Source organism: Cricetulus griseus, assembly GCF_003668045.3.
Source record: "Cricetulus griseus strain 17A/GY chromosome 1 unlocalized genomic scaffold, alternate assembly CriGri-PICRH-1.0 chr1_0, whole genome shotgun sequence".
Lineage (NCBI taxonomy): Eukaryota > Metazoa > Chordata > Mammalia > Rodentia > Cricetidae > Cricetulus > Cricetulus griseus.
In genome coordinates, this window is record NW_023276806.1 from 100,203,183 (window position 1) to 100,224,066 (window position 20,884).

At 39.1% G+C, this 20,884-nt stretch overlaps 1 protein-coding gene across 12 annotated transcripts in view; it reads left to right on the forward strand.

Annotated features, from left to right (window-relative positions):
• The window catches only part of Elf2 (E74 like ETS transcription factor 2), an 86,206-nt gene extending 66,739 nt beyond the window's left edge, over positions 1–19,467 (forward strand). For 7 of the 12 annotated variants that reach the window (XM_027394930.2, XM_027394929.2, XM_027394935.2 and 4 more), the window contains 6 exons: positions 7,500–7,613; positions 9,300–9,473; positions 13,559–13,645; positions 14,802–14,994; positions 16,671–17,018; positions 17,715–19,467. In XM_027394930.2, coding sequence (XP_027250731.1) covers positions 7,500–7,613; positions 9,300–9,473; positions 13,559–13,645; positions 14,802–14,994; positions 16,671–17,018; positions 17,715–18,339 — 1,541 coding nt within the window. In that variant the 3' untranslated portion in view covers positions 18,340–19,467. Of the gene's footprint in view, positions 1–5,366; positions 6,683–7,499; positions 7,614–9,299; positions 9,474–13,558; positions 13,646–14,801; positions 14,995–16,670; positions 17,019–17,714 lie in introns of those variants that run through there. The other 5 variants (XM_027394931.2, XM_035450479.1, XM_027394934.2 and 2 more) reach the window with 3 other exon arrangements.
• Positions 19,468–20,884: the final 1,417 nt, after the last annotated feature.

A 20,884-nucleotide genomic window follows, 5' to 3' on the forward strand; every position in this document is an offset into this window, starting at 1 on the left:
GGTAAAGGTGTAAGACTTGCTTTTAAAAGAGATTTTAGAAAATGTACCATGTGAGTATGTCATAAAGGTTCATTTCTTTTAGCCAGCCTTTGAAAACTCACAAGAAGTATTTGATGTAGTTTAATACTTGAGGCTCAGTTCTGGTATGAGAGAGAGAGAGAGAGAGAGAGAGAGAGAGAGAGAGAGAAGACTGGAGAGAGTGGAGAGAGAGAGAGAGAGGAGAGAGAGAAAGTGTGAGTGTGTGTGTGTGTGTGTGTGTGTGTGTGTATTAATAAGGGAAAAACAAATGTCTGACATTATTTTCCTAATAATTTCTGTGAACATATACTGTATGCACTGTCTTGATTTGGGAGAAGATTTTCACTTTAAAAGATTATGTTTTCTTGTTGGGCAGTGGTGGTACATGCCTTTAGTCCTAGCACTTGGGAAGCAGAGGCAGGTGGATCTCTGTGGAGTTCAAGATCAGCCTGGTCTGAAGAGCTGGTTCCAGGACAGGCTACACAGGGAAACCCTGTCTCAAAAAACAAAACAAAAAAATTCTGCTTTTTTCCAAAGTGTGCAGTCATTGACTACGTCTTCTCCTTGTCTTCCATTCTTCCCTCCTCCTTTTTCTTTTAATTGTTTTAAGACAAGGTCTTACTATTGTATCCAAGACTGTCCTGGAACTCAGTATGTAGATAAGGCTGGCCTTAAACTCAACAGAGATCCACCTGCCTTTGCCTCCTAAGTGCTGACATTAATTTCCCATTTCTTTTGAGAAGGGAGGTCATCAGCATTTTCTTTGCCCTTCTTTCCTTCCTTCAGCATTTTCTTTGCCCTTCCTTCCTTCCTTCCTTCCTTCCTTCCTTCCTTCCTTCCTTCCTCCCTCCCTCTGCCTGCCCTCCCTCCCTCCCCTCCCATCTCCCTCCCTCCTTCCCTCCCTTCCTCTCTTTAATTTTTGTCTTTCCCCAGACAGGGTTTCTCTGTAGTCCTTCCTGTCATGGAACTCACTTTGTAGATGAGGCTGGCCTTGAACTCAGATATTTGACTGACTGCCTCCTGAGTGCTAGGAATATGGGCAAATGCCATGACCACCTTGCAGCAGTGCAGTTCTTAAATGAAGAGGAAATTTTTCTTTGGAAATACAGAATAGTCTCTCTGTGTGTGAATGTATGTACATATGGAGACCGGAGGTTGACAGTAAGCATCTTCCCCAATCGCTCTGCCTTATGTATTTGAGACAGAATTTCTCATTGAGCCTTCATATTTAGCTAGACTGGCTGGCCAGGAAGTGGCTGAGATTCTCCTGTCTCTGCCTCTGCACTGGAATTACAGTGGCTTGTTACACGGGTACTTCATTTGGGTGCTGGGTACCAAATTTGTCTTCCTGCTGAGCTGCCACATCGGCACTAGTCATCTCATCAGAAGTCTCATTTCTCATGTACTTAAAATTGAAATCTCTAGTAATGGTTGGTTATCTCATATCCACAGTACTTGAGACAGGATTGTTTCACTTACCAAGTTCTCTAAATTTTGGAATATCAGCATATGCAAACTCCAAAGCATTTCAGAAGTTCAGATTTGGATCTTATTGTTATCAGTCTTGAAAAAAAAATCATAAAATGTAGGGTATATGAAAAAGTAGGGCTGGCTGTTGATGACACATGACTTTAATCCCAGCGCTCAGAAGGCAGAGTCCAGCAGATCTCTGTGAGTTTGAGGCCAACCTGGTCTACAGAGAAAGTTCCAGGAAGCCAAGGCTATATAGAGAAACCCTGTCTTGAACCCCTCCCCCCCCCAAAAAAAAACAACAGAAAGAAAAAGTAGGTATCATATGTTGAAATAAAAGTAAAAGAATGACATTATTATTAATATTATTATTGTTATTATTATTTTTGTCCAGACACTTAGACCTAGCTGTGGGCTAGATGACTGAGGGGTTGAAGTCTGGCCAGCCTGGAGACTTGAGTTCAGTCTTTAGGAGTGAGATGAAGGTGGATGAAGAGAACTCCAGTGTTGTCCTCTGATGTACACACACACACCATGGCATGTGTGTCCCCACACATATTTGTGTATGCACACATTAAAAGAAATATCTGGAGGTGGAGAATATGCCTTAGTGTAAGGCCCTAGATATGATCTCCAGTATAGAAAAGAAATTCATTTTGAAGATTTGTTAAAGAAATTACCAGTTGAATTCATTGTAATACTAGTATTATTAACATTATATATCAGTGAGTTACCAAGTAATGTCAGGGTATAAAGTCAATCAATAATTCAAAGCAGTTTTCTTTAGAAACAGATAATGGGACTTGTGGTGTTGTTGTATGCCTTTAATCCCAGTACACAGGATGCAGAGGCAAGTGAATCTCTGAGTTCAAGGCCTGCTTGGTCTACAGAGCAAGTTCCAGGGCAGCCAGGTTATGTAGAGAAACCTCTTCTCAAAAAAAAAAAAAAAAAGAAAGAAAGAAACAAATAATATTAGAGAAAGACAGGCAGCACACTGATCTAGAGATTCCGGGAGGCTTTCCAGAGTGTACAGAAACAAAATAAAGATTTAAAAAAGATTCCCAGAAAATATAAAGCAGGCTGGACTTAGTGGCACAGGTTTGTAACCCCAGCTACTCTGGAGACCGAGACAGGGTTATTCCAAGCTCATGGCTTATATAGGCTAGGGAATGAAATCAAAGCTAACCTGGGCAAACAAATGACACCCCTTCTGAAATAAAATTAAACAAAATAAAGGATATAGATTAGTAGAAGCCTAGCATATGAGGCCCTGGGTTCAATTCTTCATGAACCCCTGCCTCTAATACATACATACATACATACATACATACATACCTACATACCTACATATATACATACATACATACATATATACATACATACATACATACCTACATATATACATACCTACATATATACATACATACCCAATACATGCAATCATTTATACATAACATACACTTACTTGTAAAGCTACTTAAGATTATTTTGTTTTTCATAATTATGCATATCTAAGTACCATGTATATTGTAAATGGGTAAATAAATCTTTTTGAGGTTAAAAGTTTGTTTATTGTGCTAGCCTAAGGCTGGCTACACTAAAACTCCTAAATGTTGGAGTTTCAAGCGTGAAGTAACTATGCCTGGCTAAATTTTATTTTTCAAATACAATAACTATCTGTAGATAAGGTTTATTCTCAAAAGTCTTTTTGAGATTCTCAGTAATTTGAATGCAGAAGTGTCTTCTGACCAAAGTTAAGTTTAAGAATGGCTTTAGGTTGTCATTTGGTGTAATAGCCACTAGCCACCTGTAGGTATAGAGTACTTGAGATCTGGCTGGAAAGTTGAATTTTAAAAGTTCTTTATATTTATTACAATTACATGCTGACATGACAATATTAGGTTAAACAAAAGGTATTAATTTCAGATTGTAGCTTAGTGGATATGCCCTCCCCAAAAGGTATTAATACCAATTTTGTGCTTTTTAAAATGTGGGTATGAGAAAATTTCAAATTATGGCCTTAATTTAATTGGATAACTTTGGCTTAGAAAGTAATTTTAATTGTCTTTTTGTACTTACAGAGCTATATTGATTGAAGGTCAAGGGAGACAGATGTTAATGGTGAACGATAATAGACCCTCTTCTTCATTGCAGTGGTCTGCTCTGTCCCCACTAGAGCTCTGGGACATTAGAGAATGTGGTCGGTCAGTGCAGAACTTGAGTAGTGACCTTGGAAATACTAGTTTATGGCGCTGTGTTTAGGAGAAAACCACTAACACCTACTGAAGTATTTCTCATTTTTCCATTGCTCTCAAACTCTATTGCTTGTAAAGTTTATTTCTGACTTGAGAACATTGTTATGAACTAGATCCATTGCCAGCGTTCTCTTATGCAAAGCTGGGAGGTATGCCTCTTGTCAGACTTAATTACCAAGTTTGGTATTTTGTAACAGCTGTTAAGAGTCTGGAGCAGTGTACTACAAACACCAGCTGATTAGAGATGGAGATGGAGCCGGCATATTTACCCACAGTAAATGGCAGCACAAACCACATTTATTGATGGTGTTTTGATAAGAATTCAATCACTTTGAAATGTATTTGAGACATTACTTCACAGAGGCTTGGCTAGGAGTTCAACTGATAGAAAAATGAGACCTGTCCAGTTACTTACTAGTTTGTTTCTGTTTTTAAACTGAGTTGCGGATTTTCTACCATAAATTTCATTCTTGTCTGGAAAGTAGTAAGAAGGAATTTTATTTGCAGATGTTGCTTTTAGGTTGCAAGGCCCTGTTAAATTGATATTTATATCTTTAGAAATATGCAGTTTTAATTTCTTAAATTATAAATAATTTAAGAATTATTTATAAATAATTATAATAAAACTGAATAAAACATCATTGAAATTTTCAAAATTACAGAAATGGAGAGGTATGAAATTTCTGCTATGGGCTAGAGATGGCTCAGCGGTTAAGAACACTGCCTGCTCTTTCAGAGGTCCTGAGTTCAATTCCAAGCAACTACATGGTGGCTCACAACAATCTGTAAATTTCTGCTATCAAAGATTGTTTTAGAAAAATCACCTGTTGACTTAGGTCAACAAAGTATAGATACTCCTTATAAAGTATAGATACTTTATAAATTGAGTAAAATATTCTGGAACTTCTCATTGGACGCTAGGCTTTTAGATTTTTATTTATGTTTAGCATTGAGTTGCAGACAAACTAAGCTCCTAAAGTAAAAAGCACTGCTCTCTTTAGCAAGCTGGTAGATTACAGAGTAATGTGATTGTTTTACATTTACAATTGGGTTTTGATGGCACTCTGAATGTGAAGTTGCAGGAGGCAGAAGCCCTGTTCAGCACAAAACTTGGTTCTGAAGCACAGCACTGGGCACATGAGAAACATTCGACTGACACAGCCTGACTGTACTTAAAACGTTGGGTTTTCTATTTGGCAACTTAAAATTATGGATATTTAAAGTACTAGTAAATTATTTTGGGGTTATAATTTGTTGATTTTGGGGGGAGAAGAGAAACTTGAGGTCAGAAGTAGAAGCAAGAAAATGCACTTTAAAAGACTAATTGGAATGTGGTAGAACACTGTAATCTCAGCGCTTAGGGAGCACAGGCAGGAGGATTGGGCGTTCAAGATTACTGCCATGTCTAGAGTTCCAGGCCAGCCTAAGCTACATGAGACTCCACCTCTAGAACAAACCAGACCAGAACAGAATCAGGATTAATTTGTACTAATTTGAAATAATGGTTTTGAAAATGCACCTTATGCTATTTAAGAATTTAGGGAACACAATATATAACTGTTAGGCAAGTATTTTTGTGGTTGTTATTGTTTATAACTTAAATATTTTAAAATATGTAATTTTATTGCCCTATGGTTGTTAAATACTTGAAACTATAACTGTAGTACTGTACCGTTTTTAGAGTATATCTTCATAATGTTACATAAGGAATTCGCTTACCCAGGATAGTTTATTAATAGCACCTAAGACAACAGCTAAATTACAACGCTATAAAGACATGGCTCTTGGTTTGATGTTTAAAACCTGAGGATTTGCTTTCTGAGAGTTGTTATTGTGTGTGAGTCTTATAGGGCTCTGTGAAGACCATACTCAAGAATGGGCGGTGTCCTCTATACTTACTACTAAGTTTTTAAAGCTGAACTAGACGCTGGGTGAATCCTTTGCCTCACTGGAGCTGCAGATAAGAGTAAGCAGGGTCACCTAAAGATAGAATTACTTAGAGGTTTGGCTGCCTCTCCGGGTCCATTAGCTTAGAGCAGATTTCCATAAATGGAAAGAGCAGCTGGAGAGACCAGAGTACCTTGCCTTGAGAGTGTGGACGGTGTGTAACAGGTGCTAAAACAGGCTTGAAGTTTTAAAACAAATGCTCCCCAAATGACTTTGTTTTAGAAGGCTGCGGTTTTAGCATTTGGCGAATTTGAAGGTTCTAACTGATTCTTTTACAATTAAAGTTTCTTGAGACAGGCTTTAGAAGATCATGTCTGTACTTGTGAATTTGGCGTGGCCTTTTGAATCTGTGTGAACATTCACAAAGCTCCTTAAGGAGAACATCTTCAGAAAAACAGTCAAATTAAAATCTGTTATTTATGTTTCAGAACCTCTAATCACATAAATTGTTCAGTATACAAATAAGTCAGTGTGAAATAAATGTATGACTAAGATAATGAGTTCTTTGGCAATTCTTTTATAAGATCATGGGATTGTCTTTAATTTGCTACATAAAAGAAATGCATGTATTCTTTGAAAAATCTAGGGCTACATACACTGCTTAGAGGTGGAGCACTTGCCTAGCAATGTGGGAGGTGCTGGGCTTGATCCTCAACATCTCAAAACTAAACAAAACCTGTTTTGAATGCAAAGCTTATGATTTTACAGGAATGAGAAGTCATCATACTGAACTCCCATTTCATGCCAGACACTGTATGTGTTTTCCACAACTATTTGTAGAAATCGTCCTGCTCTATAAAATGGAAACTGAGGCATCAGAGACTTAAGTGGATTGTCTTAGTGGCTGAGTCTAAGAACCTAAGCTGTTAGACCTGAAAGTGCAAACCTCTGCTTGAATACTTCACTGTTTGACAAACCATTTGATAGAAAAGCATGAAAGATGTGTAAGAGAGATAGATAGGAAGAGCAGTTGAATCAGGAATGGCTTTCAGGTAAGATCATCCATCTGTTCATCCATCCACGTATGTACATTTCTTTTAGAAAAACCTAGTGAAGTCCCCTGAAATTCTGAAAAGAACAAGGTTATTGTGAAACAAGTTATGAAATGTTGTGACAGTAAAATTAATGCCTTGCCTGGAGAGTGTCCACTCACAGGACACAATATAAAAATTGAAGCAATTCATTAGGCTAGCTTAGAAAAAATGTTTCTAGCTGATTTCTGTTGGCTATTATATTGCCCCCAGTTTTGTGACAATACATCAGATTACATAATTGACCTATGGGGTCGTTTTCTTCCTGTTTCCCAACCCCTGTGGGTGATTATCTCAATCCAATTTGGACTAAAATGGATGCAAATTTTATATTTCAAGGTTTGTTCTTTGTTTTCTTTTGGTTAAGATCCAGGAACTTCTCACTAATTTTTAATTAGCGTCGTTGGGTTTTTGGCTTTGAGATAGAGTCTGCCTATATGTAGCCCAGGATATCCTCAAATCCATTCCCTGCCCAGACCTTCGGAACCTGTCCTGGCACTCTCTCTGTAGACCAGGCTGGCCTCGAACTCACAGAGATCCCCCTGCCTCTGCTTCCTGAGTGCTGGGATTAAAGATGTGTGCTACCAACGCCCATCTTCATTGGTTGTTTTTAAAATAAACATTCACTTTACAGTGTGTAGACATTAGCTTTATTATTTATTACTTTAGTAAGTAGTTAATGAATGGGTAGTCATTGGTTTATATAGAATTGTTTATAATTCAGTAATAAGTTGTTAGTGTTTTCATTTTTAATAAAGAACTTTCTTTTTTTCCACAGTGGAAGCATCAGTTCATAGCAGTAATGCACACTGTACGGATAAGACAATTGAAGCTGCTGAAGCCCTGCTTCATATGGAATCTCCTACCTGCTTGAGGGAGTCAAGAAGTCCTGGTATGTGATCTGTACATTTTTAAATTAAATGTCACATTATTTCCTATTAGAATGAAGACTTTACTGCAAAGGAGGTATTCCTGGAGTTCTTAAAGATCTATACATAAACACCTGATATCAGTAACTGATGTTAAAGGTTCTAAAATCTTAAATACTGTACTTAATGTCCTAATAAATAATGCAGAAATGCCCACAATTTTCTATTAGACAGTTGTGTATGTTATCATGTTTATTTGCTTGGTTCTGGATAAATTGTAAGGTAGTAGTTGTAATCTTTAAGAGTTGCACAAGTTGGACCATTTGCTTCCTATAGCTCTTTCAGTCTTTTACCCATTCATTGATCAACAGCCAGTAACAACATGGACCTGGCAATGGTAGAGAGGGAAAGGAATTTGCTTCATATTCCTTTTAGATTGTGAAATAAGGTTCCTTTTTTCCTTTTAGGTTGATTTTAATAGTGGTGTTATACTAATTTGATTCTGTTCTAATTTTATTAATTCGTTGTGCAGGAATTTACAGTTAGTTGCTAACAGCAGCTATCTTTAAAAGGGTATTTTATGTGTATGGGTGTTTGCCTGCATTCATGTCTGCACCGTGTGCATGCCTGATGCCCATGGGTGCCAGAGCGGGTTACAGAGGGTTGTGAGCGGCCATTGGATGCTGGGAATTATATTCCAGTCCTGAAAGGGCAGCCAGTGCTCTTAAACATTTTTTCATTCCTGAAGCCAGCCAAAATCATTAAAAATTGGATTAAGAAATTCACTGCATTCTTCATGGATATGAGAAGTAAACAGTGGCTTTGTTGGTAGCATATTAATGCATGTAAGCATACAGTATCTGGATCTTCAAATTTGAAATAGAAATGTGGTATCCTGGAAGTTGAAGCAACATTATTGTATGTAATAGAATACCAGATAGCAATCTGTATGTACTATTTTAGTGACTATCTACCTACCTGTCTGGTCTTTTGAGACAGGGTTTCTCTGTGAAATAGTCCTGGCTGTCCTGGAACTCACTCTGTAGACTGGGCTGGCCTAGAATTCAGAGAGACACACCTGCCTCTGCCTCCTGAGTGCTGGGATTAAAGGTGTGTACCACCACTGCCTAGCATTTATAATTTTTAAAATTTTCTATCTTGTCCTTGTATTTCCCAGTTAATGAATAGTAATAGATATGTGCAATGAAAGTAATTATTAAAGGACCATTTTGTTAGATTTTCTCTATTAAAATAATATAAAATTAAAAGTTGAAATGGAATTGGAGAGATGACCCAGGGGTTAAGAGCACTGTGTACTCTTGCAGAAGACCTGGGTTTGGTTTTCACACTCACAGGGTAACTCCAAATCTAGAGGATATGATGCCCTCTTCTGGCTTTTGGAGGCAATAGACACTCAAGTGCACAAACATGCCAGCAAAACATACATACACATAAAATAAAAATAAATCTTTAAAAAGTGCCTAAAGGTATGAAAAAGAGGTTGACTTCATTACTGCCAAAATGATTGTCTTTCACTTGTGTATTTTAGATAGTTTTGGATATTCAGTAAGTGGATTTCTTCGGGCAGAAGTTCTCACCTTCCTTTGAATAATTCTTCAGTAAACCTTGCCTCTTCGAAATATTGAACTGTCCACATAGGAAAGTGTAATAGGGGTGGGAAATTTTAATTTTTCAACTTTTTTTTATAGTGGAAGTGTTTGTCCCTCCTTGTATATCAACTCCAGAGTTTATCCATGCTGCGATGAGGCCAGATGTCATTACAGAGACTGTAGTGGAGGTGTCAACGGAAGAGTCTGAGCCAATGGATGCCTCGCCTATTCCCACTTCACCAGATAGCCACGAACCAACGAAAAAGAAAAAAGGTTGAGTATACTTATCAGATATGAGAAATCTTTTTTTGTTTTGTTTTGTTTTCAAGACAGGGTTTCACTGTTTAGCCCTGGCTATCATGGAACTCACTCTGTAGACCAGGCTGATCTTGAATTCACAGAGATCTGCCTGTCTCTGCATCCTGAGTATTGGGGCTGAAGTTGTGTGTGCCACCACTCCTTGCAGATTAATGTTATCTTAACTAGACTCAGAAACAGAACAAATTGAGTTGCTAAGATTGTACTTTAATATTAATATTGTGGGCTGGAGAGATGGCTCAGCGGTTAAGAGCACTGACTGTCCTTCCAGAGGTCCTGAGTTCAATTCCCAGCAACCACATGGTGGCTCACAACTACCTTGAATTAGATCTGGTGCCTTCTGCTGGCATGCAGGCAGAAGATTGTATCCATAATAAATAATAAATAAATAAAATCTTAAAAAAATATTAATGTTGTTCAAAGACATTTGTAGCCAGTCCTGGTGATGCTGATCTATAATCACCACTAATTGGAGACTGAAGCAGGGGATCAGCTGTCCTAAGATACCCCAATTGCTGCTGATACATACACACACACACACACACACACACACACACACACACACACACACACACACGTGTATATAATTCCCCCAATTGCTGTGTATGTATACATACATATACACATCACAGCGATACATACATATGTGCAAAGTCCTTCAGATTATCTTTCTTCCAGATTGTAAACTCTTTGGAGGAACTTTCTTGTTATATTCAAACTTGTTTTTTAGTGTTTTTTTTTTTTTTTTTTTCCTCCCGTTTTTGAGATAGGGTTTCTCTGTGTAACAGCCCTGGTTTTACTCCTGAGTGCTGGGATTAAAGGCATGTGCCACTACCACCTGGCGCTTTCTAGATATTTGAATTATTTTCCCAGCACTCACATGACAGTCCATAGCTGTCTACAAATCTGTTACCAGGGTATCTGATGTACAACTGCCTTTAACTCCAGTTTCATGGGTTTTGATGACCTCTTCTGGGTAGCAGACATGCAAAGTGGTACACAGACATACATTCAGACAAAACATCTGTATACATTAAACAAGCAAACACAAACCTCTAAGATTCTCAGTATAAACCTAGTAGTGGGTAAAGCATAGGGGGCCAGCACACCTGCCACAACACAAGGACATGGGAATACAATGCATTCCTCCTTTACTATTCAAATCAAGGGTTAAATTTGATTTGGGTGGTTTTCTTTAATTTTTTTCTTTCTTTTTCCTTTTCTTTTGGAGACAGGGTTTCTCTATGTAACAGCCCTAGCTGTCCTGGAACTAGCTCTGTAGACCATGCTGGCCTTGAACTCACAGATACCCAGCATTCTCTGCCTCTCAAGTGCTGGAATTAAATATCCCCACGACCAGGGCAGCTTGTAGAAGGAATGGTTTATTTGGCTTACAACTTCAGAGGGAAAAGAGTCTGTCATGGTGGGAAATGTGTAATTGTAATTTCTTTATTCTTTGTTTGCATTTTATGGTGAAATAACACAGTGCCTTCCACTACAGCATATTCTATTGTTCACTACCCACTAAAAAACTTTGTCATAGGGTTGGAGAGATGGCTCAGAGGTTAAGAGCACTGACTGCTCTTCCAGAGGTCCTAAATTCAATTCCCAGCAACCACATGTGGCTCACAACCATCTGTAGAGAGATCTGGTGCCCTCTTCTGGTGTGCAGATATACATGGAAGCAGAATATTGTATACATAATAAATAAATAAAATCTTAAAAAAAATGAATGAAGTCTAATCTTCATCAAGACAACAGAGTGGGCGTGGTGTCCATGCCTGTGATCCTAGCACATAGGAGGCTAAGATAGGACTGCTGGAAGTTGAGTTGCCAGGCCAGCCTGAGGTCTATTTTTAAACAATGAAACCCACCACCAGGTGGTGGTGGCCAGCCTGATCTATAGTGTGAGTTCCAGGACAACCAGAGCTACAGAGAGAGACCCGTCTCCAAAACAAAACAAAAAACCAAGTAGGGCAGTGGTGCCGCATGCCTTTAATGAGAGGCAGAGGCAGGTGGGTCTCTGAGTTTGAGGCCAACCTGGTCTACATAGTGAGTTGTAGGACAGCCAGGGCTACACAGGGAAACCGTGTGTTGAAAAACCAAAACAGGGGAAAAAAAAAAAAAAAAGAAAGAAAAGAAAAAGACAAGGATTGGTGTGATGCCTCAGCATGTAAAGGGGCTTACCAGCAAGCCTCATAACCTGAGTTCTGTCCGTGGGGTCCTCAGGGTAGAGGGAAAAGATTGACTCCCACAAATTGTTCTGATGTCCACGTGCATATATAACACTTTGTTGGAGGCACACACACAAATAAATGCAATTAAAAACAACAAAAACACCATCTGAATGGGCCATGGTGGGTAGGGGAATTAAACACTTGCACACCTTTGGTAGTAATGTAAATTACAGACTCCTCAAAGTTGTAAATAGAATTTATGATATGATCCACTATACCAGTCATATATACATGGAGGAATGTTAAGTCAGCATATAATATATAATGAATGTTAGTTCTGTCATTTTTTTTAACTTAACCCATTTATACTAAGCTATGTGCTGCCCGGAATCTCGTTTACCTTATCCTTATACTGTCTGTCCTGTCCTGCTTTCCTGCATACTCTGTGTCTGGCTGTCTCCCCTTTTCTTTCTGCTCAGCAGCCATGCCTCCCCTTCCTCTACCTAGCTATTGGCCATTCAGCATTTTATTAGAACCATCAGGTGCCTTAGGCAGGCAAGGTGAAACAGCAACACATCTTTACATAGTTAAGCAAATGCACATGAACAAATGCAACACATATTTACATAGTTAAACAAATCGTCTATTCAACAACAGTGAAGAGACACTGTGGCCATGGCAGCTCTTTCTTTTCTTTTTTTTTCCAAGAGAGGGTTTCTCTGGGTAGCCTTAGCTGTCCTGGAACTAGTTCTTGTAGACCAGGCTGGCCTTGAACTCACCTGCCTCTGCTTCCTGGGTGCTGGGATTAAAGCTGTGTGCCACCACTGCCTGGCTAACGGCAACAAAGAAAAACATTGAATTGATGTGGCTGCTTACAGTTCTGTGGTTCAGTCCATTATCTTGGCAGGGTTCATGGCAACATGCAGACAGACATGGTGCTGTCTTCATCTTGATTAGAAAGCAACAGGAAGTAGTCTCAGACAATGGGTGGTATCTTGAACATAGGAAATCTCAAAGCCTGCCCCCAAGGTGACACCCTTCCTCCAACAAGGCCACACCTCCTGATAATGACACTCCATACATATGGAGGGCCAATTAAACATTCAAGCTACCACAGTGTATGTGTGTGTGCACATTTCAATTTAGCTCTGAAAAAGGAGTCAGGTTTGCAGGAAAATGGGTGGAACCAAGCAAAACAACTAGACTTAGGAAAACAAACACCATGTTTTTTCTTAGGGAATCAACATTGAAGAAAACAAAATGCAGTAGACAGTGTAAGATGACATACTTGTAATCTCAATACTCAGGACATGCATAGTCATTTGTAGGAGTGTGTTTTATTTTCAGCATTTTTGGTTGACAAGTTAACACTTTAGCTTAAAATTCTGGTCAACTTCCTGGCTCACAATGGAAGTGATGTTTCACGTTTTGTTCATTTGAGCTCACAGAGCTTCACGTGATCAGATCCTCTGCTGTACATAGGTGAATCGAGGGAGAGTATGAGCAAATTATACTTTCTATGAATGTATAAAGTTCTTCAAGAATTAATAAAAATACCATACTAAAAAACTTGTCTAACAGCTGAGTGTAGTGGTACACCTTTTTGGTCCCTGGACTTGGATGCAAAGGCAGTAGTATCTGAGCTAGAGGCCAGCCTGGTCTACATTGTGAGCTCTAGGACAGCAGTCAGAAAATGTAGCAGATTGAGGCTTATCTGACTATATAGTGGAAGTTAGAGAAATTACTGACTTTGTAAAGTCAAGCTTCTACCAACCGTTTTATTTAAAATTTCAGAAGTGTTTTAGAGAGTCTGGTATTTATATCTGTTTTCAGTTAATGATTTCGTTGTCTTATTTTTTTCAGTTGGCCGAAAACCAAAGACCCAGCAGTCACCAGTTTCCAATGGGTCTCCTGAGTTAGGAATCAAGAAGAAAGCCAGAGAAGGAAAAGGTAATTTGTGGAGGGTTGTTTTGCAAGTAAGATACTTTTGTGTGTGTGACATTTTTGCAATTGTAAGAAGGGTTATTTCTAGTAGACAGGCATATGGGAGTACCATTTCAGTATTTCTTAATCAAGGGTGGGCCAACATTATGGGAAACTTTGATCAAAATACCAGTGTCTCCCTGGGCGGTAATGGCAGACGCCTTTAATTCCAGCCTGAGGGAAGCAGAGACAGGTGAATCTCTGAGTTCGAGGCAAAGCCTAGTCTACAGAGTGAGTTCCAGGACTGGCTTCAAAGAAAAACCCTGTCTCAGGAAAAAACAAAACAAAATAAAAACAAAACCTATGTTTTGGGGCTGGAGAGATGGCTCAGAGGTTAAGAGCACCGACTGCTCTTCCAGAGGTCCTGAGTTCAATTCCCAGCAACCACATGGTGGCTCACAACCATCTGTAGAGAGATCTGGTGCCTTCTTCTGGTGTGCAGATATACATGGAAGCAGAATGTTGTATACATAATAAATAAATAAAATCTTTAAAAAAAAAAAAACTATGTCTTGAAGAGATGGGATAGTCTATAGTAGGACAGTGCAAACCATATTGTTTTTGGGGACCACTGTTTAGGGGACATTTGTTTAATAGCACTTATCCTCATGTAGAGCCACTTTAAAGAAGAGGCTAGTGACTTCTGATGAGTTTTAAGGGACTTGGGGGAGAATATCAAACATATCCAGATTATATATCCAGATTATTATATTCAGAGTTTAAATGCCTATAAGTTAAGAAAGTTGATTCTGTGTAATCCAGGTGAGCAATGTATTACACTAAATATTATGCTGTTGCCTTTACTGAACCTGAAGCCTTGTATACAGGACACATGACAGTATAGAATCTAGGGCCTCTATCGGCTTCCTTGTAGAAAAGCATAGATTTGTAAGAACAGGCATGTAGTCTAGGCATGGTGCAGGTCTTTAATCCTAGCATTTGGGAGGCAGTGGCCTTGAATTTAAGAGTAGCTTGGTCTACATACAAGTTTGAGGTACAGCAGGGCTGCATAATGAGACCTTGTCTCAAAAAGAAGCAGCAAAGAAGGATATTTTACTTGCAAGTAATCATATTAATGGATATTAAATTAATGCCTACCATTGTTTTTGCTTTGTTTTAAAAGGAAACACAACCTATCTGTGGGAGTTTCTCTTAGATCTACTTCAAGATAAAAATACGTGTCCCAGGTATATTAAATGGACTCAGAGAGAAAAGGGCATATTCAAACTTGTGGACTCAAAGGCTGTCTCAAAGCTTTGGGGAAAGCATAAGAACAAACCAGATATGAACTATGAAACTATGGGGCGAGCTTTGAGGTAAGAACGAACATGGACTAGTTTTTAAATAGAACTTACATGTCTCTTTAGACTGTCTGCTAGTTGTTAAAGTTGGGTGAACAATCTATAAGAATTTCTTAGATTTGGAAATAGACAGGGAAAGAGAAGTTTGGTTTACGTGCATAAAATTTCAATATTAGAAGATCCATATTTATTGCATTTAGGACAGTTCTGTAATAGAAATTGTTACATTGTAAGCCTTTTAAAACATTAAACCCAGACTGGATGTACTGGTATATGCTTTGCAGTACTACTGCTTGGCAACCGAAGACAGGAAAATAAGAGTTCAAAGTCATCTGCCTTTACAGAGGAAGTTTGAAGCCATCCTGGGCTAGAGTGAGATCCTATAAGAAACCCTAAATGAAATGCATTTTCCAACATTAATTTGCTTTTAGTTACTGCAAATGTTGTAAATGACTGTCTTGATAATGAAAAATTTTTGTTGTGTTTGGTCAGTATGAAAAATCCATTAACTCTCCAATGTATACATTATAGTACTTATTTGAGAAAGGTCTTGGTATGTAGCCCGGGCTGGCCTGGAGCTTATATAATCAAGCTGGCTTTGAACTTGCATCAATTTTCCTACCTTAGTTTCCCAATACTGGGATTTCAGGCATAAGCCACTCCTACATTGTGTTTTATGTAACACTGTTCACATATTCCACAGATTGCATCTCTGCTAAACATGGGTGAGGTGGCTTTCCAAATAAAGACAGATTATTTGTTGTGTAACAGAGTTCTTTGTGGTGTCAATAAAGTGTCCTGGGTTTAGGCTAAGCTTTTCTAAAGAGAGAACAAGGTGGGTGCTGGAGAGATGGCTCAGCAGTTAAGAGCACTGAGTGTTCTTCCAGAGGTCCTGAGTTCAATTCCTGGCAACCACATGGTGGCTCACAACCACCTTGAATAAGATCTGGTGCTCTCTGCTGGCATTCAGGCAGAAGACTGTATACATAATAGATACAATCTTTTTTTTTTTTTTTTTTTTTTCAAAAAAAAAGAGAGAACAAGATGTACATGGCAGACATACTGTGATCTTATTACTTGGGAGGTGGGGATAAAAAGGATCAGTCTAGTATTGGAAACTAGCCTGGTCTATATAGAGGTGGTGGGGTGCTGGAGATAAAGCTGGGTGAAAAGCTGGGTAATAGAGCCTTTCCTCTTAGTAGTGAGTCTCTAGGTTCAGTCCTCAGTGCCGCAACTTCTTTGTACACGTCAGGGTTACAGAGCTGCATTAGCTCCTTCTCATTGGTGTGACACAGTACTCTAGGAAGGGTGGAGAATTCATAGCGGTAGGCATCACATCACATCCGCAGCCAGGCCACAGATGAATGCTGCTACTTACTGCGTCCTGTGATGGTGCCGCCCCACAGTGATGTTGGGTCTTCCCACTTTAGCTAATCTAATCTAGATAAACCCAGCAAGTTAGCTCCTACACGCTTCTAGATCTTGTCAAATTGACAGTCAGCATTAACCACCACTGGCCCGTGGCACGACACACCAACCTCACTTCCTCACCAAATTTATAATCTTCCGAGTTGTCCAAGCAGAAGGGCCACTCATCTACAGGAATAAGTAAATGTCTGTCAGTGTTTGCTTTGTGTTTTTTTAATCTGGAAGTCGCTAGAAAATTGACTAAGTCATTTTTCCCTTCACAGATACTACTACCAAAGGGGGATTCTTGCAAAGGTTGAAGGACAGAGGCTTGTATATCAGTTCAAGGATATGCCCAAAAACATAGTGGTCATTGATGATGACAAAAGTGAAACCTGCAGTGAAGACTTGGCAGCAGCCGCTGATGAAAAGTCATTAGAACGAGTGTCATTGTCTGCAGAAAGCCTCCTCAAAGCAGCGACTTCTGTTCGTGGTGGAAAAAACTCATCTGTAAACTGCTCCAGAGCAGAGAAGGGTGTGGCTAGAGTTGTGAATATCACTTCCCCTGCTCATGATGCTTCATCCAGGTCTCCTACCACCACAGCATCTGTGCCAGCAGCAGCAGCTCCAAGGTGAGGGAGGTGGTTAACTGTCACACAGTGTTTTGTTTTTAAATGCTCCTTGGAACAAATGAACTGTCCTTGTTCAGTCAATATTAGCCAACATTGTATGATGACTTTCAAAAATTCATTTTGGGGCTGGAATGATGGCTCAGCAGTTAAGAGCATTGGCTGCTCTTCCAGAGGACCTGGGTTCAGTTCCCAGAACCCACATGGCAGCTCAAGACTGTAACTCCACTTCCAGAGGATCCAACACCCTCACACAGATACAGATCTAGGCAAAATACCAGTGCACATAAAAATTGAAAATTTTTTTAAAGTGCTAGAGTTTTTTTGAAATATACTTTTATCTATACATAGTAGAACACATCTGTAGTCCTAAGTACTGTGGAGGCTGAGACAGGAGAATTGCAAGTTCAAGGCCTGCCTGTGCTACAGAGTGAGTTCTAAGCTAGCAGTGAGTTAACAAGACCCTGCTTCAAAAAGTTGGGGATGCAGCTCAGTGGTAGGGCACTTGATAAGCATGCAAGAGACACCAGGTCCAAACCCCAGTAGGGAGCAGGAGATTTTTCTTCTCAGCTTCACTACAACTGTCAAAGTTGGTGGCACTGGTTTTATACATTTGTATTTGTATTTACTTTTTAACATGAAACTCATTTTCTTATTTAGTATTGAATATAACCAACTTCTTTGTTTTTTATCTACCAGGACAGTTCGTGTGGCAATGCAAGTTCCTGTGGTAATGACATCACTGGGTCAGAAGATTTCAACTGTGGCAGTTCAGTCAGTCAATGCAGGTGCACCATTAATAACCAGCACCAGTCCAACTACAGCCACCTCTCCAAAAGTCGTCATTCAGACGATCCCGACTGTGGTGCCAGCCTCTGCTGAAAATGGAGACAAAATCACCATGCAGCCTGCCAAAATTATCACCATCCCTGCTACACAGCTTGCACAGTGTCAGCTGCAGACAAAGTCCAATCTGACTGGATCAGGAAGCATTAACATTGTTGGAACCCCCTTGGCTGTGAGAGCACTTACCCCCGTTTCAATAGCCCACGGTACTCCTGTAATGAGACTATCTGTGCCTGCTCAACAGGCTTCTGGCCAGACTCCTCCTCGAGTTATCAGTGCGGTTATTAAAGGGCCAGAGGTTAAATCAGAAGCAGTGGCAAAAAAGCAGGAACATGATGTGAAAACTTTGCAGCTGGTAGAAGAAAAGGGAGCAGACGGGAATAAGACAGTAACCCATGTAGTGGTTGTCAGTGCACCTTCTGCTATTGCCCTTCCTGTGACTATGAAAACCGAAGGACTAGTGACATGTGAGAAATAAACAGGCTCTGCCATGGACTTCAGACTGTTAGTGTTGTGCTGACAAACATCTGCAAGGGAAGTCATCAAGAAAAGCCAGAGGACTTTAAAACAGCTGTGCATATAAGAAAGCAATCAGACTTACTGGAAATAATTACCTATCCCATGTTTCAGTGGGAAGTGAACTATACATTGAGATGCTGACAGAAAACTGCCTCTTAGACTAGGAACGACTGAACCCTCAAGAAAAAAGACTGAAAGGGACCAAGCAGCCCACTACAATATCAAGTTACACTAAGAGTTGGAACACTAACACCTGTAAGAGGTTACATAGTTTTCAGTGGGGCGGGATTGGGATGGGTGATCTCATTGTTACATATAGCAATTTTTGATGCATTTTATATGCATACCAGCAATTATTACTGTGTTTGCACAGTACTCACTTAACTGGTGCTATGTGAAGACTCTGCTAATATAGGTATTCTAGAATGTGAACTGAGTGGATCCAAAAGCTCCAGAAGAGGATAGCAAAAAGATCTAGTGTGTTTTCTTGTTTTATTTTTGTTTTGAATATATATATCATATAGCTTAAGCTGTTTTAAAACAAAGGCCTTAGACTAATTTTCGGTTTTCTTTCTTGAAATAAGCTAATGGCTTGTTTGTGTAAAGCTTTTTTATTAAAGGAAAAAATTTTAAAAATCTTGTACCTAGCACAGTATTGTTATAGAATTTACATGTAACATTTTATATGGTAGTTTAAGTCTGTTGGTTTCTTAATTGTGAAGAAATTAACTGTTGGCTCTGGCCCTTTACTGTAACATACCTGCGTCGCTCAAGTCAGCCCTGGCGTCTTGCAGACACATGAGTATCAGTTCTCCTGTCATTTTGAAATTCAGACTCAGCATGAACTCGTCAGGTAGCTCTAATACCTGGTGTTTGTTTTCTTTCTCATTCTTTTTTCTTCTTTCTCCTTCTTTCCTCCTTTTTTCTCTTTTTCTTTTTTAGTTGACATTTAAGAGGGAAAGTACCAGTGTTCAGATTTGAACTATAATAGTTTGTATATTCAACATTTGAAGTATATTCTATTTTGTTGTACTCTTGTTTCAAAGTGTATTCAAGTAGGTTTTCTGAAATATAGAAGTGAAATTTATCTTGTGGTTTGGTCTCTGGTGATATTTTACAACACTCTAAAGCCAGTATAGGGTGTCGTTTTAGGTAAGAAATAGAAGTCTGGTGTTTTCTTAATTACTACATGAAGAAATGCTACTCTGGTTTTGTCCCATTATACTAGTATTTGGTAACTACCTGCACACCCCCATTTCCTTTATAACTATAATTGCCTACTTAACAAATGTAGTGTTTTAGTTGGCCATACTTAATGGAAGCACTTTCAGCACTAGTGGTAGGCTGCTTGCCTGGCATTTGCAAGTTCCTGGGTTTCTCATGGCACCTCACATACACAGAGTCATTTTCAGTCATACCATTTGTTTCTCCATCAGACCTTTTTATGGGTAGAAAGTAAGTCCAGCCTTTACAGATGAAGGCTGAGGCACCAGAGAATCACACAAACTCCTTACTGTCATACATAACTAGGTCTATCTTTTTAGAAATTTAGATGAACTGTTTAATATTTTTTGGCCTTTGTATATCTAACACGATGCTACTTATATCAGCAAAGATTTTTTATAAAGTTCCCTTTCTAACCTTTTTTTTTTAAAAAAAAAACTAAATTGATAAAAAAAAATATGTGTGTGGGTGTTTTGTCTGCATGTATGGCTTTATACACTTAACACTGTACTGGTGCCCCAGGAGGCCAGAAGTGTGTGTCCAATTCACTTGCAACTGGAGCTCTAGGTGGTTGTGAGCTGACCTTTGGGTTTTGAATCTGGTCCTCTGGAAGAGCAGCCAGCACTCTTACCTGCTAAGCCATCTCTCCTGGCTACATCTCTTTTCTACCCCACAAACTTATCTAATGGTACTTTTAAAAGTAAGAGTCTAGCTGGGCGTTGGTGGCGCACGCCTTTAATCCCAGCACTTGGGAGGCAGAGGCAGGCAGATCTGTGAGTTCAAGGCCATCCTGGTCCCCAGAGCGAGTGCCAGTATAGGCTCCAAAGCTACGCAGAGAAACCCTGTCTTGAAAAACCAAAAAAAAAAAAAAAAAAAAAAAAGTAAGAGTCTAGGCTGATTCCTTTTCCCATTGAGAGTTAACCTCAAAATCTACCCTAAGTATTTCATCTTTCAAAATCAATACTGTACAGTTAATTTTTGGTCAGATCTTCCATAAAACTCATTTTTCAAAAGGCTGTACATAACTGCATCCAATCCTGACCCACACAGAGCATATACAGATTTTGGTTACCTTTGCTAAGAGTCTTTAACAGCTCAATTGTAACATACTTTTTTCTGTGTTTTATTCTAAAAGCAATAGAAAAAGTTTCAGGTAAACATCTAAAATCTAAACTTGCAAACTCATTCTTTGAGAACAGTAAGTCAATATAATGAGGTTACACGTTGTGTCCAGCATTTCCAGAGAAAAGCTACAAAAACAATGGCTTGATGTCACTGCG